This window comes from Nycticebus coucang, chromosome 7 (assembly GCF_027406575.1).
Source record: "Nycticebus coucang isolate mNycCou1 chromosome 7, mNycCou1.pri, whole genome shotgun sequence".
Classification (NCBI taxonomy): Eukaryota; Metazoa; Chordata; class Mammalia; order Primates; family Lorisidae; genus Nycticebus; species Nycticebus coucang.
Genome location: NC_069786.1, coordinates 65343372 through 65367942, shown reverse-complemented (window position 1 = coordinate 65367942; position 24571 = coordinate 65343372). Strand labels below are relative to the sequence as shown.

The following is a 24571-nucleotide window of genomic DNA, read 5'->3' as shown; positions in this document are numbered from 1 at the left end:
TTATTTCCTCATAATTTTGGCCTTGTGATACTGAGCACCTAACATCTTGATCTTTATTTTCTAATTTGAAAGAAAGCAGTGGTGCTTTGTGTTTAAATTTGGATCATTCTAGGTAAGCACCTCTAGTTACATGAAAATGTCAAATTGAAAAAGTCACTAAGGGAGTGGAAAGGAAAGGTAATTTGCGTTTCATTGAGAGTTGACTGTGTGCTCCTGAACCATGCATCACCTGGATCTCTTCCTTATGCTCTCCCGTTTCTAACCCAACCTGATTCCTCTTGTAGGATTACTGTTAATATTCGGAAGTCGATGATTTATTTAGGCCATTGTTTGATAAAGAATGAAGACCTCTCATCACTAGAAGAAAATTTCTAGCTGGTATATGCCTCACTTGAAAGTTGGGGACTTGTATAAACTAATGGTTAGGTCCAGGCATTGTGATGCCGGTTGAGAAATGTATTCATTCTAGATTTTAGCATTTTTTCTTTTTTACTGTATTTTAGGCGACAGATTGAACGCAGCACTCTAACAGGCACGCAGCGTGAAGTCCTTGTCAGCGCAGCTTTTCATATTTCCAGCTTGGCTGTTTATGGCCAGTATATTTACTGGACTGACATGTCAACAAGAAAAATTTACCGAGCTAACAAATATGATGGGTCAGGTCAGATGGCAATGACCCAGAATTTGTTCTCCTTGCCTAACGGTGTGAGCATTGTTGCGAAGAACCACCAACGACAGTGTAGCAATCCTTGTGACCAATTTAATGGCGGCTGCAGCCACATCTGTACATCAGGTAAGGTGTAAATTAAAATTTGGAAAATTTTGACCATGAAAATTAAACATGAAAAATAATGATTGTGTGATAACAACTTGTAAGGAAGGCTAAAGGAATATTCATCTCTAACAGGAGGAAAAAAACCCATGTCTTCCTTGATTTCAGGGTAATTTATAAAATAGACATGGAGTTGTATTTTGAGAGGAAGGCTTTGGAGGGTTTTATTTTTTCTGTTCTTTATGGAGACTTTTATGAAGATATTGTAAATTCAAGCTTGATGGATGTATAAAGGAAGATGAGGGCTTTGCCCCACTTCATGAGTTGAATAGGAATTCTGTCAATGAACTTAACTTACCTTCCTTATAAAAGGATTTAATTTTTCTACTTAAGAGGTATTATTTGTGGGTTGAGGTCGTGATCTTAGGTGCTACCTAGTGTGTTTTACAATAAATTCATAGGAAGACATGCCTTTTGATATTATTGCTTTGCAATTCTTGCTAAGAAGAGAGAGTCATTACTGTTTCAGATAAATAATTGTTTAAAGATTAGAGTGAATTAGCACATTGGTTTGAAATTGCCAGTTACTCTTCTTGATGGGAAGATGACTCAGAACATACTTTAAAGGTTAGTGGGCAGAATTTCCATGGCTTGTCTCAGAGAGCATTCCATGCAGGAGCCATTGCAAGGGTTACTCTGGAGGAGACGATTGTCACACACTAGTCTTTCGCTTCTTCTTGGCCTACTTTTCTTCAGGTCCAAATGGTGCCGAGTGCCAGTGTCCACATGAGGGCAACTGGTACCTTGCCAACAACAATAAACACTGCATTGTGGATAGCGGTACACGGTGTAATGAAACCCAATTCACCTGTGCCAGCGGGCGCTGCATCCTGGAAGGGTGGAAATGTGATGGCGACAACGACTGTGGTGACAGCAGCGATGAGGCAGAATTTGTCTGTGGTGAGTTGGGCTTGGCACTTTGTGAGGAGCTAAGGACAACTTTATGCCACATGTTTGGTATAAAATCTGCTGTGTGTAAATGGGCCTGAAGTTTGTGCCTGAGCATCTTATTTAGAGCTGAAAAACATTTACTCTGATGATCCAGACTGCATTTCTGTTAGGTTACCTCGGTAGAGGTTAAGAGCAAAAGCACTGGATTAAAATCCCAGTTATTCTATTTATAGTCCGTGCATCTCTGGGCAAGTTACTTCACCTCTCTGAGCCTCAGACGACTCATCTGTAAAACAAGGATTCTCGTGAATAGTAAGAGAAACAGTATGTTAAAAGACACTTAGCGTAAGTGAATGCTGAGCATGGCTTAGCATGGGACTAAGGGCTCTAATGGGAGATTGATACCATTTTATTAATTTTCATAGCACAAAATCACTAATTCAATCTTTTTCTGGAAATCATTTCTAATCCTCAGCTTCCATCTGGATAGAGTGAGTAGAAGACAGTGGGACTTTGTCAGGGGCTTCTGAGGTTAGCTTCCTTTTTCCAGCAGGGTGTTTGTTATAGAAACCAGGAGTTTTTATTTTCCCTAAATAAACTACATTTGCATACTTCTCTGTGATTGAGATAAATTGAGATTATGGAGAAATAGAATGACTGTTGGTTTCTTTTTCTGCTTAAATGTCTCATTTATTTAAAGGAGGTATGCAGCATATTTTACTGTAACTAATTCAAAGTGTTATCTCACTTTGCATGCAGTCCAATTTGCAGCCATTTTTATCTTGGAAGGTAAACTCAAAGTGTCCATTTTATTTGATTGTATCTTTTTAGAAGTTAGGATGATGCTTTAATAAAGGGGGTTTTTCAATATTTTTTCCTCTTTTTAGCATTTCACACCTGCTTGCCGACAGCTTTCACTTGTGCCAATGGGCGATGTGTCCCATACTATTATCGCTGTGATTTCTATGATGACTGTGCCGATGGCAGTGATGAGGCAGGGTGCCTGTTCAGGGACTGTAATGCCACTACAGAATTTACTTGCAATAATAGAAGGTGCATACCTCGTGAGTTTGTCTGCGATGGTAGAGACAACTGCCATGATAACAACACCTCAGATGAGAGAAACTGCCGTAAGTTTATCATAAGTGCTTATTGTGTTTTGGGGTCTGAAGTCTTAGATCTTGGGAGATGAACTTTTTATATAAAAGACAAAAGATTTCTTTAAAAAAAAACTAAGTATTCATCCAAAACATGAATTTTCTTTAAATATATTCTACTAAATGACTTTATAAACAACTCTACCTAATACTGGAATTCCTCACTTGAACTGATGGATCTATACAACTGCTGAATATTTTAACCTTGAGTATTTTGTCCTGAGTTGGCATATATGCTAGATTGAAAATTCCCAAAGTTTTTGATTATTTTAAAGCTTCAACCTCAGCGACTATAGCTTAAGCGGCTAAGGCACCAGACACATACATCAGAGCTGGCAGGTTCGAATCCAGCCTGGGCCTGCCAAACAACGATACAATGATACAACCAAAAAATAGCCAGGCGTTGTGGTGGCCGCCTGTAGTCCCAGCAACATGAGAGGCTGAGGCAAGAGAATCGCTTAAGCCCAGGAGTTGCTATGAGCTGATGCTCTGGCACTCTACTCAGGGCAACAGCTTGAGGGTCTGTCTCCAAAAAAGAAAAAAAAGCTTCAGTAATAGTTACTAACAGAAATTATTATATAAGCCTTGCAGTTAGTGTTTATTGTCCAAAAAAACTATATAGTCCTGTGTTGACCAAATGGTTTTTCTCTTTAGTTTTTCTGGTAAATAGCTTTTTAATTCATTGATGTTTCCACTTTTTTCTGAGCTTTGTACTTTAGCATTTTGGGACAACAAAAGAGTAGAATTAGCCACTTATCCAAAAAGACCTCATTTTGTGGTATTTAGAAACAACCAATGTTGGGTGCTCATTTCAATGGCTTTCATTACTTCTAGAGCTAGAAATTCAGTTTTTAGGGAAAAAAATAGATCTACATTGATTTAAATCCCATTTAAATTTAAGATTTCAGGTTATTATTTCTTTTGTTCTACAGCAATTTCAAAATACCTATAAGAATTTCAAAATTATTATAACCACACAAATAATACTACTAATGATAGATCTACTCAATGCAAGGTTCTTCTTGTTTTTAGATTATGTCCCACTAGAGATCTGCAGTCAAAATACTGGCTTTAAAGACATTCACACTTTTTTCTCTGTAGGGTTATGCTTTCAACTTGATACCCGGTTAGCGTCATTTGTTACTTTTTCAAATTTTAATTTCGTTTTCCGTTTTTTATTTCACTGATTTTATTTGTACAACATAATGTACATGGTTCCAAAGTTAAAACCGTATAAAGTACATTTACAGAAGTCTTTCATCTTTTCCTTTCCTCTGCATCCTTTATTTTTATACAAAAGATAGCTTACTATTTTGAATTGTGCTTTCTCGCCATTAACAATATATCCAGAAGGCGGCACCTGTGGCTCAGTGAGTGGGGCGCCAACCCCGTATGGCGAGGGTGGCAGGTTCGAACCTCGGCCCCGGCCAAACTGGCAACAAAACATAGCCGGGCATTGTGGCGGGCGCCTATAGTCCCAGCTACTGAGGAGGCTGAGGCAAGAGAATTGCTTAAGCCTAGGAGCTGGAGGTTGCTGTGAGCTGTGATATCACAGCACTCTACCAAGGGCAATAAAGTGAGACTCTGTCTCTACAAAACCAAAACCAAAAACAAAACAAAACAAACAAAAAAAAAAATATATCCAGAAGAGAGTCTGTCATTACTTACCAATACATCGAGATCTTCTTTAGTCCTTTAATAGCCACATGTTACTCCATTGTGTGGATATACTATAGTTTATTTAACCAAGAGTTGGGACTCTTGTTATTACCATTAATTAATGAAATCAGATGATTTAAATTACAAGGCAGCCTCCGTCTCCTGTATCAGTTGGAAATACCTCGCTTTACTATAGAGTCTATAGGTAGTGTGTGATGGATCCTGCCTCTTTGATAGCAGGATCTAGCTCTGAAAATGCTTCCCTTCCATGGTTTGAGTTCTGTAGTAGATCTGTTAGTGCAGACATTGTTTATGATACCTATTTGGCGAATATGTTCTAAATGTTTATCTGGTTGTCTTTTTCAAGCTGATCGCACTTGCCAATCTGGATACACAAAATGCCAGAATACAAATATTTGTATTCCTCGTCTTTACTTGTGTGATGGAGACAATGACTGTGGAGATATGAGTGATGAAAACCCTACTTATTGCAGTGAGTAAAACTACTTCTCTTTCTGTCATTCCGCAAAGATACATAGCAGGGGTGTTTGGGCTAAGTTCAGTTGTCATCTCAAATTAACCTTGTAAGTCGATGCGGTAGGCAATTGCTTTAATGTGTGATTGCGAGGTTATGAGAAGCTCATCTCTGCTCCCTGGATGGAATCCCCAGATCCCAAATATTTCTATTAGTGATCTGCTATAATCAAGGAGTCATTTCTTCTAATGTTGAAGGCCTTTTGTTTTCATGGACTTTAGGCAAAATCTGCACTGTAAACCCTTACAATTTACTCCTAATATCATTGCTTAATGTTAAGTAATTAAGTAAATTGTTGCCATTAGTAACAGAAAAATTTCAGAAACCTCTATTTCATATTTAGCAATGTATTCATTGCTCAAATTAAGAGGACTTTCATCAGTCTGATAACTATTTAGTATAAATAGATGCATAAATTAAGAATTTAGTAATTGCTCTTCCCTGTTAAGAGTATATGTAGTTAAACTCTGATCACTGGTTCCCTCCCAAGGAAATCAAATGGCATGCAATAATTTTTCACCAGCCCAGTCTATAGTCCAAGAAGAGGAATCTGTTGTAATAACAGTGGTGTCAGGAAGCAGAATTCAGGATGCATTGATGAAACAGAGTTAGACCAATTAGAGTGATTGCTGGCCTTTCTGGGATCTCTGCTTCCCATCCATTTCCCCTTGATAAATTTTCACATATCATGAGCCAGAGCAAGATAGCCTCAGAGACCAGAAGAGTCGTAAGACTTGACTCAGGTTTGTACCCACGTAACAATTTAGAAAATACACATGACCAGAATTCCATAAAGTTACTTGAGGAAAGAATCAATGTTCAAACTTGAACAGTCCCCGACTTACTCAAATAAAAGTACCATATTGCAAGGATGAATAGAGGATAACTTTGTCACCGCTCTAGAACCATGGTATCATGGCTAAAAAGTTGTATGACTCAAAGATGGTCATACTATTGGTTTTGCTTTTAATTACTGTTTAATACACTCTAATATATTTGTATACTGTTTCACTATATTCATAATATATATGCAGGGTGGCTATAAAGTTCGTGTGCATTGAAATAGTTGTAACTATTTAGCCAAGAGTTGGGACTCCTCATTGTCAATTAATTAATGAAATCAGATGATTTAGATTATAAAGCAGCCTCCATCTCCTGTATCACTTAGAAATATTCCTCCTCCTACAGAATCTGTAGGTAGTGTGTCATAGATCCTGCCTGTCTGATTTAAATAGTTGGAACTATTTAAATTGTACATGAACTTTATGGTTACCCTGTATAGTTTATTTAATTTTATATTATAGTGGAAAAAAATAAAACCAAGACTTATTATGCTTCATTTGTGATTTCTTTTATCACAAAGGAAGTTTTTCAGTATTTTTAATACATGTACTTTTTTTTTTATTTCTCAAATCCAGAACAAAAAATTCTGGACAATTGGGGCAGGATTGCCTTCCTTCTCTCTCCTGTATTCCTCCCTCCCCCACAGAATGCTTACCCGCCTCAGTCTTCCGTTCTTGGTGACTATTATTCAGTTCGGAGATACAGGCAGATTGTCAAGACCAATGAGCACTCGCTTGTGCTTTGTCAATGGGTCTCACATTCTTCTCCTCCTGCAGCCATTAACACATGCGGCAGCAGTGAATTCCGGTGCTCATCTGGGCGCTGTATTCCTCAACGTTGGTATTGTGATCAAGAAGACGACTGTGCTGATGGTTCCGATGAGCCTGCCTCTTGTGGTAAGAGAGTAGCAGACATGAAAAGCATTTCGTGCAGCTAGACAGCCTCCGTCTCTTCCAGCTACTTCAAATACAGACTAGTATTGCACTCCTGGGGTGCTGAGACTACTTGGTAGATGTTTTATAACATTAAAGACCTGTTCATTCAGTGTACTGTGTGGGGAGCTGTTCAGAATAAGGCAGTTGCTGGTTGATGCTGACACATAAGATTCTGTTGATGACACCTCATACAGTGCCTGGCTAATTTCAGTTGGTTCTCATTTGGAGTTGGTGAATTTGTCTGAGTTTTGGCCCATAATACAGTTGGAGTATGCAAAAGTGGTTGGAATCATCATGTACTTGGGGAATGGGCATATTTCAGGCACATATCCTCTCTCTGTTCTGTCTCTGTGCCAGCTTATGAAGTGAGATCTCAGGGCCATGTGAACTTCCCAAGAAGCAGATGTCCCTTGTTTATATTTGGAGGCTACTATTTACCTCTGCAAATTCTAATCTATATCCATGCCATTTTCTTTGCATAATTATAAAAATGTAAAGATATAGTAATCTTTTACATTGCTTTTTAAAATCTGTCATTAAATCATATTGCTATATAGAGGTCATAAAATTATGGCGGTGGGCCAATTGCCTGTCTTTATAGATGTAAGTTTTTTTTTTTTTTTTTTGTTTGTTTGTTTTTATTTTGGCCGGGGCTAGGTTTGAACCCGCCACCTCTGGCATATGGGACCGGTGCCCTACTCCTTGAGCCACAGGCACCGCCTATAGATGTAAGTTTTTAGACGCAGCCACGTATTGTCTATGGCTGCTTTCTTGCAATGTCAAGCAGATGTGACAGAGGCCATCTAGGCTATAAGTGAGAACTATTTTATGTCTAGTTAAGAAAAACTTTGTGCAGCCTTGTTATGTCATCTTTAAATTCCTTTTTAATGACTGTAATATTCCAGTGGGTGGTTATATTATTGAGCTAACTGCCTCTATTATTAAGCACTGGGTTGCTTTTGTTTTATTCCTCTATTATAAATATTGCTGCTGTAAATACCATCATTATATAAAATGTTTTATTGGGGGAATATTTTCTTAGGACTATTGTTGTTTTATAGCTGAAGTCAAAGAGTGATATTTAGAGAGGTTTCTGTTGGGTTCTTTCCCCCCAGACTGAAAGTTTTGTAGAAAGCAAAGGGCACATAGAGTTGTGTGGATGTGTAAAGGAAATAGCTAATACCTGGGAGGTGAGTAGAATAGACTTGTTCAAATAAATGAATTATTGGTTTAGCCATATGAACAATGAATACAAATTTCTAAATTTCTCCATGGCAATCAAAGTTAGTGACAGCTATTAGAACTAATTGCCTGATGTATTTAAATAAAATAAAAACAGAACATATATATGAACACATCCTCATTGTACTATTTCAAGCAATAATATGCAGCAGTATATATAAGTATATATGTGTATATATATATATGGATATATATATATTTGAGACAGGTTCTTAGTCTTTTGCCCTAGGTAGGTGTGGTGGTGTCATCATAGCTCACTGGGACCTCAAATTCCTGGGCTCAAGTGATCCTCCCACCTCAGCCTCCAGAATAGTTGGAACTACACACACCACTATGCCCAGCTAAGTTTTCTATTATTTTTGTAGAGATAAGGTCTTACTCTTGTTTAGGCTGGTCTCAAACTCCTGGCCACAAGCAGTCCTCCCACTTCACCACCCATAGTGCTAGGATTACAGATGTGAGCCACCATGCCTGGCCTGCAGAAATATATTTTAAAGAAATAAGATGTATACAGAAAAGTAAAATTTCTTCTTTCTTCTCTAATTTCCTCACTCCTCAAAGATAATCAGCATTAAGGATGGGTATGACTAAAGGAGTTACCTTTAGCTATACATTGTGATGTAGTTTTTAAAAACACAAATAGAATCCTATTGTACATATTTTTCTGCAATTAATCCCCCCCTTTTATTAGCTGCTTAACATCTTGCCAGCATGTCAGAAAATACAGACCTACCTCATTCCTTCGCATTGACAAATGCTCTGCCAGATGAATCTAAAAATATGGATGTTCCTTGTGTTTTTATCCTTTTCTTAACTATTGGATACTTAGGTTGTTTCCATTTTTTCACTCTGAAAAATAACGTTGGAATGAGCATCCTTTTAGATACCTATGTTTGGGCTGTATCAGCGGGTGAGACAAAGATCTCTGCCCACTTGGAACTAAATACTCTAATAAGGGGAAGCAGGCAATGTACAAATAAGTATATTGTATTAGTGTGTTGAAAACGGAGGTGGTTAGCCTAAAGCAAAATGGTTTGGGATGAAAAGTGGATTTTAAAATAGAAACACATGAAAGAGTATGTAATTTATATTATCCCTGGGGAAAAGACTGTTATTTCTCTACCATACTTTTAAGAAAATATCGAATCTTAAAAAAAAAAAAAGGAAATATTGAATCTTTTCTTAGTCACTAAAGATATTTAGGGATTTGCACTGCCAGTCAACTACTTTAACCTCAAATCATCAGTCTCACTGGAGGCCCAGCCCAGATGTATACAATAAGCTAATGCTCTGTCTCAGGTTTTCTAGACAATGCTATGTCAGTTTCTCTCGATTTCTGGACTGCAAACCACCCTTTTTACTTAATGTGTTTTTTATCTTTTCAGAGCACCCTGAGCGAACATGCCCAAGTGATGAGTTCAAGTGTGATAATGGTAGATGCATCTCAAGAAATTGGGTCTGCGATAGTGACAATGACTGTGGGGACATGAGTGATGAGGATGAAAGGCACCAATGTGGTAAGTGAGGCTGATGAATTCCTCTGTGGAGTCGCATTCTAGGGAAACAAGTAGAGATGTTTTTCTGTTTGGACAGTCTGATTGAAGATGCCTCTTAGTTGAATGGACTGTGACAGAATGTTACTTTGTTGCTTCCCTCTGGAATTGCTTGATATCATCCATGTAATGCTTTAGAATGATGAAAAATGACTTTATATTTACACTCTTTTGCATTTGGCTAATGGAAATGTCCTACAAAAAGAACCTGATTGCCAGTCTTAATAGCAGCTTTAACAGCAGAATGGTAAACGGTGCCTCCAGTTTCATTTGTCACCTTAAAGCTTTTATTGGGGGGGGTGGGGATTGTTATTCCTCTTCAGGAGATTATGGAACACCATTTCCATTACCTATGGAGTGTAGAATTCTTAGCTAAAGGTGTCTTAGAAGAGTAGGACAATAAAGCCAGTGGCCCTGATGTTCGCATCTGACGGCAGCCTCATGTGGTGGCCCTTAGTGCTGCATGTATTCCGTCCCCTGAAATGGGGGGATGACAGTTGCACATACATGGTTTGTAACCATGCAGCCTCTTCTTCCCAAGACCTCCCTCCTTCTTTTGTCCCCTATTTATTTGCAATGAAATTGGGTAAAATGCTGTTTCTTATTATTCTGTGGAAATTAATGATTTTATGTCAGCAGCTCATCTCTTCCCTCAGAGTAGCATGGTTTCTGAGAAGTCTTTTGACATCTGTCTCTCCTGTCTACCCCAATTCTGCTTGGGGTGGTACCTGTACTGTAGTTGAAAAAGCACTACATTTGGAGGGAAAAGAGCCAGGTTTGAAGCCCGTCTCTTTATCCTTCTAATGCTATGACCGGGGGCCATCTAGCCATTTTGAGGGTTAGTTTTCTCATCCGTCGAATTGGTGTAAAAATACCTTTCTCAGATTGTACTTGTGTGATCAGACTTTGTAAACTAAAAAGTTACCAACATGTAAGGCCTTTGGTATTCAATTAACAAAACAGGAGTGGTTTTCTGAAGATCTAAAGGAAAAAAAATTTGACCTTACACTAATTTTATGGAAATCTAAATGAGGTGTTTTACTATGTTGATTACTTACTTTGAATACGCCAACATCCAAAGCAATTGAAATGGAACTTTTGGGAGGTATTTTTATTCTGAGTTATTGTTACCATAGCAATGGGGTTTGTCTACCCATTTTCCTTTCATCCCTCAGAATATTAAGTAACATACAGCCAGAGAATTGCCTACTACACTGAGCTCTCATATGATTGCTGATTCTTGTGTTCTTTGGTTTCAGAGAATCGTAACTGCACAAGTTACGAGTTTTGGTGTGTGAATAGCAATCCTACAGACAGGAAATGCATCCCCCAGACCTGGGTCTGTGATGGTGACCCGGACTGCGTTGATGGCTACGATGAGCGTCAGAACTGCACCCAGAGTTCCTGCTCTGAAAATGAGTTTGCCTGCAGTTACGGACTGTGTATCTCCAGCTCCTTCAGGTAAAGTGTCCATGCTGCTCTGAAAACGAGTTTGCCTGCAGTTAGGGACTTTGTGTCCCCAGTTCTTTCAGGTAAAATGTCCATGCAGGCAGGTGTGACTTATCTATCAGACAGAGGGGCCACAGTGCCTAGGATCCAAGATGCTTACAGTGGCCTATGAAAATGTTTGGATTCCTTTTAAAATCAAAAGGAAAAAAAAGAACTTTTAGGTCAAAAGAAGTATTTTAATATATAATATTAATATACCTGGTTTTATACCAATGTAGGCATTGAATGTAATTTTTAATATTTTTATTGAGGAAGGGTCCCAAGAAGACTTCAAAGCCTAGGGCCTGTGAAAAGTGTCATGTGGCCCTGTACAGGGTGCCAGGGCAGTGGGTGGAGTGGGCTGCATATCAGAAAATTCTTTCTTAAGTTGGCAGCCCTCTGAAGAGCTCTACTTCCACTTGAAGTAGAGGCATGAGTACAAGAAATATTCATTTTTCTCTCTTTACTATAAGAAAAGTAGCAGAGCAACCATGATGATAAATAGAGGTTGTTACCGAGACTCAGGATCAAGGAGACAACTGCGAGAGGCAGGTGGGTTGAACTGAGATGTATGTTTCAAAGAAGGAAGCACATGTTACCATTAACATGCAGGAGGGCCAGATGTTCTGATGCTTTTTTTTTGTTTCTTGAAAGACGTCAGAAATTTGGATTTTTATATGAAATATTTTGATTTTAAATGCCAGCAACAGCCGGGTGCAGTTGCTTATGCCTGTAATTGTACCACTCTTGGAGGCCGAGGTAGGTAGATTGCCTGAGCTCATGGGTTTGAGAGCAGCCTGAGCCAGAGCAAAACCTTGTCTCTAAAAATAGCCGGGTATTGTGGCGGGCGCCTGCAGTCCTCGCTACTTGGGAGGCTGAGGCAAGAGAATCACTTGAGCCCAAGAGTTTGAGGTTGCTGTGAGCTATGATGCCATGGCACTCTACTGAGGGCAACAAAATAAGACTGTGTCTCAAAAATAAATAAATACCAGCAACAAATTCTAGAATTCTTTAAACACTGCGTAGGTCAAACAGATTCAGCTCACAGCCTGCTAGTTTGAGAGAACTTTCCTGCAATGATCTGTTGTTTGATTCCTTACCTCTTTCTCCAAATGGATCACCTCAAATGGTTTATAGATTTTCTTAATGCCCTACTTCCTCACCTTGACTTAATAAATCTTTGGATATAGAGGGAGACAGAGAAGAAGAATGATTTGTAAGTCAATTCTGATGGACTAGGGGAATGGTTAGAGCATTAAAAGTAGGGGAGCTGAGAAATGAGAGCTAAGAAGAGGTATCACCACAAACAGTTAAAAGCCCCGCAGGCACACTGAGAGCAACAGAACTGTCAGCTCATGGCCTGCCAGCCAGGAGATGGGAAGGGTTGATGAAGCAAGCATGAGATCGGAGCAGCAGAGCAGCTGAGCAGCTGGGCCACTTATGCTGGGAGCAGGTATCTCATCAGCAGGTGCCAGGGTACCCTGGAATGCTGTGTTGTATAGACCTGGGTGTTTGTGAGGGTGGTCCTGAGGAAGGAAGAGGTGGTAAGTCATGTTCTGTGAAGGCTGCAAAAGGAGCAGGGGCTCAGCATCACAACCAAGGACAGAGATTAAAGAGGTTTAACGATTAAAATAGCACCTCGAAAATGTACTCTGTGGGATGACTCATGCCCTAATGAGGCCCAGGTAGACAGGGCTGAAAGGCAGTCTGGGCACCGACAGTCTGAAGACACCCATGAGCTGGGTGGGCCTCCCGTGCTGTGAAGGTGCATCTGAGTATGCTTTGTCTGCAGTTCACTGATTCGGATGTGCTCTGTAGATATTTTTTTTTTTATAGTGAAAGTGAATAATCCTTCACGTATATTTTCTCCCTACCTGCTCAAGAGTTCTATCATGTTGTACCTCTATTTAGTTTTTTCTGAATTCAGTCAATAGTTAAAACCATCAGTCTTAGATGTCAATATAGTCTGAAAATGTAGGCATGGACTCTAGGGACTGGAACTGTAGCAGGTTTTGGTTTTGATTTTTGGTTATCTCATTACTCCCTTCTGGGGTTTTTGAGCTCTGCCTTCATCATCACTGTGCTCTCCCAGCTGACTTAGCACTGCCCCACTAGACTTTTACTGATGTCATTACTCTTCTTTCTTTTTTCTCTTTCCTTCCCTTGATGCCTTTCCCTCTCTCTCTCTCTCTCTCTCTCTCTCTCGCTTCTTTTCTTCTCCCTCCCCCCACACCCCCCATCAGCTTACTGAATTGCCTTTGCCAAGGGCAGAAGAGAAGAAAGTACTGTTTGTCTGGAAACCCGAGCTATAGGGTTTTAAAGAACCCCAATTCTGTGGCCACTAGCCTCCACTAGTGTATGCTGTTAGTGTGTATCCTCTTTTTTGCTTGGCAGAATGTGTGCACCCTCATTTGGTTTGGTGGGAGAGGAGATCATTTTTCCTATTGACTTTTTTTCTCTTGGCTCATTACTGATGCTGTTGAAACAAATGGGTGATAAGACTAAGTAGTAAGCACCTCGCTGGAACACTGCAGTGCAATTGTGCCTGAAATTTTGGTAATTTGCTTGTCGATTGACTTTTTTTTCCCCCTCTTTGGTATTGGATCTAAACTACAATAAGGAAAGCCTTGGTGTCTCAAATCTTTTGGAAACAAGATTCTGTCTCACTCCCAGGAGATGGAATGGGGTTGAGCCAATTTGCTTTACCCATAGTTTTCTTCACGGTTGTACATGCATACATTTTGGTGTAAATCATGTTGACATGATTTACATGTCATGATTTAGGTTTATGGATGGTAGTACTGATTAGCCCTGGTCACAGGTCAGTTGTAAAACTGACCATGTTCACCTTTGATGCCTTAACACGTTACAATGCTCTATTCCAGCTCCCATGCCACCTCTGGTAAATTGTTGCATGAATTATTATACATTAACTTTGTCCAGCCTTATCCAAGATTCCTTTATACTCAGATGAGTTTTGTTCCTGTCAGGAGGAGCCCCTTCAGTCATCATTAGTTTTCTGGGATCTTGGAATAACGTGGAGAAGAAAGACTAGTCTGGCTCACAGAATTTCAGGAAACTATTGTCCTGATGATGCCCAGGAATGTCAGGTCCTAAGATAGCTTCTAGTATCACAATGTGCCTTCTTCCTTTGCCAATATTCCATGCTTATCTACTACTTTGTCCTCATTTCCATCACCATAACTCACAGTAGATGGCAGGAATATTATAATGAAATATGGAAAGAATAAGACTGCCAATACAAACATTACTCCAGTGGGAAAACATATCATAGTAGGGGACACATGCAGTAACCTTACCATTATAAGAAAAAGCATTCACCCTAGGAATGTCCACATGGGTATGGACACTTAATAACATATGGCTACCCAGGATATTGCCAGAGCCTAAGCTGTGTCATTGTCTGTCTGACAACTAGATCTGATGTACACGAGGGAAAAAATAAATGCAGTTATTTCCAGTAACTCTAGCATATTTATAAGGGTAGCAACCAGTATCTGGGGATGTTGTGTGGAATGCTAAACATTGGGTTACTCAAGAGTTTAAATTAGCCAGGTAGGTACAGATTCTGGGGGAGAGAGACTAAGGGCACTGATGATCTTGCTGTTGATGTGGTTGACCTGGCATCCAGGTGGACGAGAAGGAAGCAAAGCTCCAAATGGGTGATAGTTGAGGTTTGGTGTCAACCTCTCCAAGTATGGTACTGGGTCTCTTAAACACAGGTGTGACCGGCACAACGACTGTGGTGACTACAGCGATGAGAGGGACTGTTTGTACCAGACCTGCCAAGAACATCAGTTCACCTGTCAGAATGGGCGCTGCATTTATCGGGACTTTGTCTGTGATGAGGAAAATGACTGTGGGGATGGATCTGATGAGCTGGACCACCTGTGCCACACCCATGAAGCCACATGCCCCCCTGATTATTTCCGATGCAACAACGGGCACTGCATTGAGATGGAGAAACTCTGCAACCACTATGATGACTGTTCTGACAACAGTGATGAGAAAGGCTGTGGTGAGTGTGGTGGAAGATCTGAGAAAAGGAAACGGGGAGTAAATGTCGATTCTCAACCCTTTATACCTCAAGACTTTCCTGTGTCCTAATTAGTTACCAAAACATTACTATTGCTTATATAGCAAAAGGCAAGGATAGTTTGGTAATAAGGTAGATGTGCAAACATTTATGGACTGATTCTTCAGTTAGGCTGTCACCAGAGAACAAAAGGTGAACAAACATTCAGGCCATCATTTAACATCCTGCTAAATAAGGTGCCCAAGAGTAAAGAGAATGGTATTGGTTCTCTTTAAATCCTTGGAATGACTTGTTTCCTGAAGCCTCCTTCTTTGAGGACTCCAAAACCTATCCTTCATTTCCTTCCTTGGGTGATTTAATGGGAGAGTTTCAATCATAGATTTATTATACAAGTACTGTTTTCTTAGCACCATCTTGAACTTAATATTGGCAACTCATGTGCTTGTGGTGTTTAATCCTTGAAACAATGGTTGTCATTGTCTTTGTAATAAAAATTTAAATACTTTGAGGGAGAGAGCATATATATATATATATATATATATTTTTTTTTTTTTTTTTTGTAGAGACAGAGTCTCACTTTATTGCCCTTGGTAGAGTGCCGTGGCATCACACAGCTCACAGCAACCTCCGACTCCTGGGCATAGGTGATTCTCTTGCCTCAGCCTCCTGAGTAGCTGGGACTACAGGTGCCCACCACAACACCTGGCTATTTTTGTTGTTGTTGTTGTGCTTTGGCCTGGGCCAGGTTTGAACCCGCCACCCTCAGTATATGGGGCTGGCGCCCTACCCACTGAGTCACAGGTGCCGCCCGGGAGAGGTCATATTTTTTCATTTATTCCACTGGTTCACTGTCATCAGTACCCATTACATACATTTGTTTAATTGACCCAGAAGTGTATAATGTGGTTTCTCTTGCTATATTAAAGATAAGACATGAAACAACATTAAATATGAAATGCCAGACAATGAAACTCAGATAGAAAATGCTATGTAAATTTAGAGAAGATAATACCTGTTAATTATATATTTTTAAATATAAAAACTAGTTATTTGCTCTACTATAACAAAAACTTATAAGTTTCTACCAAAGTTTCAAAAATAATTGAATAAATTAAGAAAAATAATATGATCACCTATTTAGTCCTAATTGAGAAGGATTTCCGTTATGTTTTTTTTTTTTTGTGGAGACAGAGTCTTACTTTACCGCCCTCAGTAGAGTGCCATGATGTCACATGGCTCACAGCAACCTCCAGCTTTTGGGCTCACACAATTCTCTTGTCTCCGCCTCCCGAGCAGCTGGGCCTACAGGTGCTCGCCAAAACGCCTGGCTATTTTTTGGTTGCAGTTTGGCCGAGGCCGGGTTTGAACTCGCTACCCTCGGTATATGGGGCCAGCACCCTACTCACTGAGCCACAGGCGCCACCCTCCATTATGTTTTAATTCATTTTGCTTTAACTAAACAATACAAATAGGCTGGCCATGGTGGCTCATCCCTGTAATCTTAGCACTCTGCAAGGCCAAGGCTAGAGGATTGCTTGAGCTCAGCAGTTTGAGACCAGCCTAAGCAAGAGTGAGATCTCATCTCTACTAAAAATAGAAAAATTAGCCAGATGTCCTGGTGGGCATCTGTAGTCCTAGCTACTCTGGAGGCTGAGACAAGAAGATGGCTTGAGGCCAAGAGTTTGAGGTTGCCATGAGCTATCACACCATGGCACTCTACTCAGGGTGGCATAGTGAGACTTGGTCTCTAAAACAAAACAAAACAAAACAAAACCAATAGAAATTAAGTTCTCCACTACTAAACATTCACTTTTATAACCAGAAAGAGTCCTAGTGATCTTGTGAACCCTTTTCTTTTTGCAGATAATAAACTTGTAGCCTATAAATGTGAAATGAACTGCTTGGGGTTATACAGTAAACTAGTAGCATAAGTAGGGCCAATACACATAATTTGGATCGTGGATTCTGCAGTGCATGAAGTGATGTTTCACTTGTTGCTCTTTGCAGAATTGATAATCATTCATAAGCATTATTAATAACAAGAACATGCTCTTCCTGGCTGCAGGTAGTTTTTGGTGAGTTTGGCCATATGTCTCAGGACCAGCCAGAGGTTTAGCTGGTATTGTATTGCACCTGGTGAGAGGCAGATGTTCGCAGCTCTGTATTCAGTGACATCACTGTGGAAGCTTGAGACTGGCCATGGTGTGAAGAGTCACACTGCTGAAATGAAAGACACTACAAATCAGAGCATTTTCTTTTTCCTCGAAGACCTGATTTATCAGCTAGGCTTTTTTCTTCTCCACTCTCCTGTATTACCCCGTTTCCCCGAAAATAAGACTGTCTTATTTTAAGGTGTGCTCTCAAAGATGTGCTAGGTCTTATTTTCAGGGGACGTCTTATCTTTACTGTAAGTAGGTCTTATTTTCGGAGGATGTCTTATTTTCGGGGAAACAGGGTAGTTGTTAAAAATCACTGGTGAAGGATTAAGTTTGGGAGAAATCGAAAAATAGTGACTTGGAATAATCTATAGCCTTTGGAAGTCACCACCATATGAATCGGCAGTGACCAGTAGCAGTGTTGACTTTGGGCCATCATGGTGGGTTGGCTGCTGATATTTTAGGATCTCTGATGACTGTCTTTACCTACAGGCATTAACGAATGCAGTGATCCTTCAATCAGCGGTTGCGATCACAATTGCACAGACACCACCGTCAGTTTCTATTGTTCCTGTCTTCCTGGTTACAAGCTGATGCCTGACAAGCGCACTTGTGTTGATATTGATGAATGCAAGGAGAGGCCCTTTGTCTGTAGCCAGAGGTGTGAGAATGAAATAGGCTCCTACATCTGTAAGTGTGGCCCAGGCTACATCCGAGAACCAGATGGAAAGACCTGCCGGCAGACCAGTAACATCGAGCCCTATCTCATTTTTAGTAACCGTTACTATTTGAGAAATCTAACTGTAGATGGCTCCTTTTACTCCCTCATTCTGCAAGGACTGGGCAATGCTGTGGCTCTAGATTTTGACAGAGTAGAAGAGAGATTGTACTGGATTGATGAAGAGAAGGGAGTCATTGAGAGAATGTTTCTGAATAAGACGGACAGGGAGACAGTCATAAGCTACAAACTACTAAGCCCACAAGGTCTGGCTGTGGACTGGGTTTCCAGGTAAGAAATCACTGATGAGCATTTTAAATTAAAAACAACAACAACATCAACAAAATGACCCTCTGACCACGTTTTTATCTTAATACTGAATTAATCTTTTCAACTTGGGTTAATATGTGGATATGCTTAATGCTTCTGCATGCTTTTTTTTTGTTTGTTTTGCATTTAATACTTAAGTGGGATACCATAGAACTTAAATTTAGTTACTTAAAAAATTGATGGTATCCTTTTTTGGTGACAGACATCACTGGGGAAGAAAGAGCTCTGTTATTGCTGGCCATTCATTTGACTGGAGATGATATTAAGGGATGACTCATGCATTTATTGGTTATTCAAAAATGCTTCCTGAGGACTGGCATGCTGGTTCATGCCTATAATCCTAGCACTCTGGAAGGCTGAGGTGGAAGGATCACTTGAGGCCAAGAGTTGCAAACCAGCCTGAGCAACACAGGAAGACCTCATCTCTATAGAAAAAAAAAAATAATACTGGCCAGTCATGTGATACGCCCCTGTAGTCTCAGCTACTCAGGAGTCTGAGGCAGGAGGATCCTTCAAGGCCAGGAGTTTCAGGCTATACTGAGCTATGATGACACCACTGCACTTCAGTCTGGGTGACAGAGTGAGACCTTGTCTCAAAAAAACAAAATGCTTCCTGAGTACTTTCCTCATGCCAGGTGTGATGACAAGCACCCAGGATCCAGAGGCGAATAAGGCAGACACAGCTCCTGCTCTCCTGGAGAGCCTGGGCTGGGCTAGTCATGAAAAGGACAATGGCTAAGCCGAAAGAAACGTTCTTGTTCTGAGATAGTCCTTCTAGAGATGCAGGGTAGGCCAGGGCTATTTTAACTAACACTTTACTGTTATTCATACTTCTTAATGCCTTTATTGAATATCGAGTCTGTCAGATACTTGGCGGCATGAACTAGTTGGCTTTGTGGTTAATAAACATGAAGCTGCACCACTCGTGCTGGTACCGTTCTTGCTGCAGATGGCCCAGACTCCCTGAGGGCTCTTTCTCACATCCTCCTGTCTCGCCCTCTCAGGGGTAAAGATCCTAAAATGGGGGAGTGGAGAGAATTTGCTCCCTAGTTCTCCCGGACTAGTAGCTGGCCTGACATGGATGCTCAGTGCTTGCTGAGTGATGAATGAAACATGGATTAAGAGCATGTTTATATAGTAGTTCTAATACACACCCCAAACCATAGCGATCGATGATCTTCAGGAATAGACCTAGACATCGTACTGTTCTTGACCCCATCCTTTGCTGCAGTGCAGGAAAAAAGCAATATTTTAACTCCAAGATATTGTCATTCAGCCTTCTCTCTCAAAAACTGGTAGAATGATTGGCTAGGTACAGTGACTTACACCTGTAACCTGGCACTCTGGGAGGCTGAGGCAGGAGGACTGCTGGAGGCTGAGAGTCTGAGGCTGCAGTGAGCTGTGATGATGCCACTGCATTCTAGCCCTAGTGACAGAGGGAAAGCCTGCCTCAAAACAAACTCATAGGGGCGGCGCCTGTGGCTCAGTGAGTAGGGCGCCGGCCCCATATGCCGAGGGTGGCGGGTTCAAACCCAGCCCCGGCCAAACTGCAACAAAAAAAATAGCCGGGCATTGTGGCGGGCACCTGTAGTCCCAGCTGCTCGGGAGGCTGAGGCAAGAGAATCGCGTAAGCCCAAGAGTTAGAGGTTGCTGTGAGCCGTGTGATGCCACGGCACTCTACCAAGGGCGATATAGTGAGACTCTGTCTCTACAAAAAAAAAAAAAAAAAAAACTCGTAGAATATTTCCCCCTGGAATTCAGCTTCTTTCCTCTCTACTCAGGCATGTTTTTGACCAGAGGAGAGAATTACGTACATGTGATAAAGAGGGGTGAGGGGGTGAGGGTAGGGTAAAATATTCCAGGTTTTTCTTGAATGTCTACAAAGGAGCCCAGTGAGACTCAACATTCCTTAAAACACAAAGAAAGAAGGGAGCCCAGTTACATTTATGTTGGTCTGGCAAATATCTAAGATAGTAACTACATTGAAATAAGGGACAATTTTTTTTTTTTCTCCAGTATTAACAAAGAACTCTGCTGCCAACACAGGGGTGTTTGGTTTCCACAACACCCTAAAAGTTCATATGTCAATTTTTAAAAAGCACCCTTATGCACGTTGGAAGACAGTGCTGGCTGTCAGCCATCTTAATTTTTTTCCCAGTAATGAAGATGGAATTTCTCCTCCATGTTCACAGGATCCGTTTTTTACTGTGTAATGAAGAGAAATATATGGGAAAACAGGAAGATAACAGGGTAGAAGGCCCCATGGCAGCCAGTCCACCAGAACTTGGATTTCCCTCTGCCTCTTACTACTTTCACAACCTCAAATAATAATGGCAACCTTTCCTGGGGGGGTTGTGATCATGGGTAATATAATGTTTTAGAGAGTCTTTGGTCTAGGACCTAGTGTTTAGTAAGCGTTCAATAAACAGCTACTATTATTGCTGCTGTTCTGAACCTCTGCAGGAGTGTTTTTCAACCTTTTTATCCACGGCACACTTGAACCTGTAGTAGAACTTCCACGGCACATTTAAATTATATTGATTAAAAAAAAAAGAATATACTTAACTGCACTTTGAACATCTTTCAAAAATAATTAAATGAATGATCTTTAAAAATTTTCACAACACACCTAAGATCTTCTCAGAGCACACTAGATGAAAATCACTGCTCTGTAGTGATGGAATTCAAGATTGTGGCTGTCTAATTCATCAGGATTTACCCGAGTTAATTCACTGGCAAGGCATGTACATTTATGCCTATTTATTTCCTTTTCCTTGGGCCTCGGAGGAGGCTACTGTCCCAGCAGGTGAATTTTCAGATATCCAGCACTGGTGCATTAGGGCTTACCTCTTGCAGAGAGGAATTCAAGCCTTTTAGAAGGGAAGTCTTTTTTTGCTTCCAGCTGGAATTGATTATCAGATCCTGATAATCCATGACCATCTGATTGTAGGAGCATTGAACACTTCAGGAAGTTATGTGTACTTTAGCGTTCGGGTGGAAGATGTAGATCCCTCGCTGGATGACAGCACTCATGTATTTATACCCACAATTATACATTTGTTTTAGAGGTTACCTAAAACAAAGGTTACCTCCCCAAAGTCCAGGCTTCCCCAATGTCAGATAAGAACTTCAGGTTAAGAACACCTGCCTTATAGAAAGTATTAATAAATAGATTTTAGATATTTAGATACTTAGATATTTAGAACTGAAATATCCTTGAGGTAGGAGTGTCAAGCAGTTTCTAATACATTTCTAAGGCTGTTTTAGGTGGCACCCATAGCACAGTGGTTTACGGTGCCAGCCACATACACCGAGGCTGGTGGGTTTGAACTCAGCCTGGGCCAGCTAAACAACAATGACAACCATAAAAAAAAAAAAAAAATAGCTGGGCATTGTGGTGGGCGTCTGTAATCCCAGCTACTTGGGAGGCTGAGGTAAAAGAATTGCTTAAGCCCAAGAGTTTGAGGTTGCTGTGAGCTGTGATGCTTGGCACTCTACCCAGGACAACATAGTGAGCCCCTGTCTCAAAAATAAATAAATAAATAAATGAATGAATAAATAAATAATGCTGCCTTAATGTTACAGGGTAAGAAACTCATTTGACAGCCTCATCTGACAAGGCCAGCAGGTGGAGAGGAATTTCTCTTTATCTTAAGGATAATTCTCAATTTCTTTGAGCAGTCTTTTTTTTTTGTTTGTTTTTGAGACAGAGACTCACTATGTTGTTCTCCGTGGAGTTCTGTGTCATCACAGCTCACAGCAATCTGAAACTCTTGGGCTTAAGTCAGAGGTTCTCAAACTTCCTTATGCTGCAGCCCTTTAATACAGTTCTTGTGGGTTGCCACCCACAGGCTGAGAACCACTGGCTTAAATGATCCCTTTGCCTCAGCTTTCCAAGTGGCTGGGACTACAGGTGCCTGACACGATGCCCAGCTATTTTTTTTTTTTTAATTGTTGTCGTTGTTTAGCAGGCCTGGGCTGGATTCGAACCCACCAGACCCAGTCCATGTGGCTGGCACCCTAACCACTGAGCTATGGGCGCCAAGCCTCTTTGAGCAGTCTTAGTGACACACATTCAAGTCTGTTCCCTTGAATACACTGCTTACACTGTTAATTCATGAGATTCGTTTCTGCTCTTCTGTTCTTCTAAGCCAGCGGTTCTCAACCTGCGGGTTGTGACCCCTTTGTAACAATAAAAATACATCCTGCATATCAGATATTTACATTACAATTCATAACAGGAGCAAAATTATAGTTATGAAGTAGCAACGAAAATAATTTTATGGTTGGGGGTCACCACAACATGAGGAACTGTATTAAAGGGTTGCGGCATTAGGTGGCATTAGAAAGGTTGAGAACCACTGCTCTAAGCCTTTGCATTGCCTGGGAAGGATTCATGCTGCATGAAGAAAGTAACCAGAATCCTGGTGTGGCCACAGAATTGTCCTATGTGACTGTGCCTTAACGTGGGATTTGTAGCACACACTCTTGCATCTTCTGTTGCTTTATTGCGGGAAGGCTAGCTTCTTGTTTTCTCCTCATTTGCCTGGAGACGGGTGGCTTTTCACATCTGTCTATGCGATTATCAGGTAGCGTGGATAGGAAATTGGGTGGCTACATGTGTACTGTTTCGCAGAGCGACTGCACTGATAACTCCTGGATCTCCATTTTAGAAAGCTCTACTGGTTGGATTCCATTCTGAAAGGCCTCTTTGTCTCTGACCTCAATGGTGAACGCCGCCGGAAATTGGCCCAGCACTGCGTGGATTTCAACAACACCTTCTGCTTTGATCATCCCAGAGGAATTGTTCTTCACCCTCAATATGGGTATCGTCTCCTTATAATCCTGGGCTTTTCTTTCATGGCCTTATACTGCCTCTGTTACCAAGAAGGCTATTTTTGTAGCTGTCTCAAGGCCAGCTGGGATTTGTCTTTTGTTTTTCCTACCAGGCAAATGGGTTAGTGTAATGGGGAAAAGCATAGCGTCTTCAGATGACATTCATCGACTGTTCTGCTTTTTTTGCCGTGACACACCTTTTCACTTTTCAAGTCACGTATTTTAGCTATATACAAAGAAAATTGTGGTTTTTTAAAAAAGATCCACTTCTTTATTGGACTCTCCATGTCAATGCCACTGAAATCCATAGTTAACATGTTCATTCCCGAGCATTTTCCATACATTGTCCCCTTTTCTCTTTTTGATTATTTCGTGTTAGTTCTGTTTTCTTTCTGAGAGGCTCTGTAGAATGTAAACACCATTTCTGTAAATGAATGAAAGGTACATCTTTTGGCTACAGACTTCTTTTGGCATTGAGGACTGACCCTTTGTGTTTGTTCCAACAGCTACGTCTACTGGACAGACTGGACTCACCCTGCATACATTGGGAGAGTAGGCATGGATGGGACCAATAAGTCTCTGATTATCTCCACCAAGATAATGCGGCCCAATGGCATTACCATCGATTACACCAATGATCTACTGTACTGGACAGATTCCCACCTGGGTTATATCGAGTACGTACACAGAAAAGCTGTTTATTCCAAGCCTGAGGGTTTCTGCTTCCTGTCTTACTAGTGCTCCGCATCTTCTTTTTTTTTTTTTTTTTGGCCGGGACTGGGTTTGAACTCGCCACCTCCAGCATATGGGACCAGCGCCCTACTCCTTGAGCCACAGGCGCCGCCCTGCTCCGCATCTTCTAACTGGCCTGAGCATTGGAAGTCACTCTGAGGTCACTTCTAACCAAAACTGCTGGGCTGTATGGTGTGGTGTGATAGAAAGTGAATTTTAAAGCCATACAGGTCAGGATGTGGCCTGGTGCTTTCACGTATTGTTTTTTCCTCTAGAAAATGGGACTAATAATTTCTCCTTTGTGGTAATCAGGTTAGTTCTCAATCTATCTTAATTTTCTTATCTCTTTACTTTGCTCTCCCTTCCAAATATAAAGAGAGGCACACCTATGGTTAAGTGCAATGTAGTGTTTTATGTAGAGTGTGTTAACATTAATTCAATATGATAATGCATTTATATCTTTCTGGTAGGATCACTTCTAAAAAGTGTGTTAAACATACTACTCAATGACAAATAGTAATTGTAAGAAAGATAATACATTTTATAAATAAATTTGTATATTTATTTCGGATTATGGTTTAATTGGATTATAGTAATGTTTTCTGGG

The 24571-nt window shown here is 40.6% G+C and overlaps 1 protein-coding gene across 1 annotated transcript in view; it reads left to right on the top strand.

The window, feature by feature from the left end:
• Positions 1-24571, top strand: part of LRP2 (LDL receptor related protein 2) — a 234320-nt gene that overhangs the window by 157430 nt on the left and 52319 nt on the right. Inside the window, exons 42-52 of the mRNA XM_053597902.1 lie at positions 504-793; positions 1529-1732; positions 2611-2853; positions 4907-5032; positions 6694-6813; positions 9480-9611; positions 10907-11108; positions 14879-15174; positions 17841-18357; positions 23070-23222; positions 23739-23909. Coding sequence (XP_053453877.1) covers positions 504-793; positions 1529-1732; positions 2611-2853; positions 4907-5032; positions 6694-6813; positions 9480-9611; positions 10907-11108; positions 14879-15174; positions 17841-18357; positions 23070-23222; positions 23739-23909 — 2454 coding nt within the window. The remainder of the gene's footprint in view (positions 1-503; positions 794-1528; positions 1733-2610; positions 2854-4906; positions 5033-6693; positions 6814-9479; positions 9612-10906; positions 11109-14878; positions 15175-17840; positions 18358-23069; positions 23223-23738; positions 23910-24571) is intronic.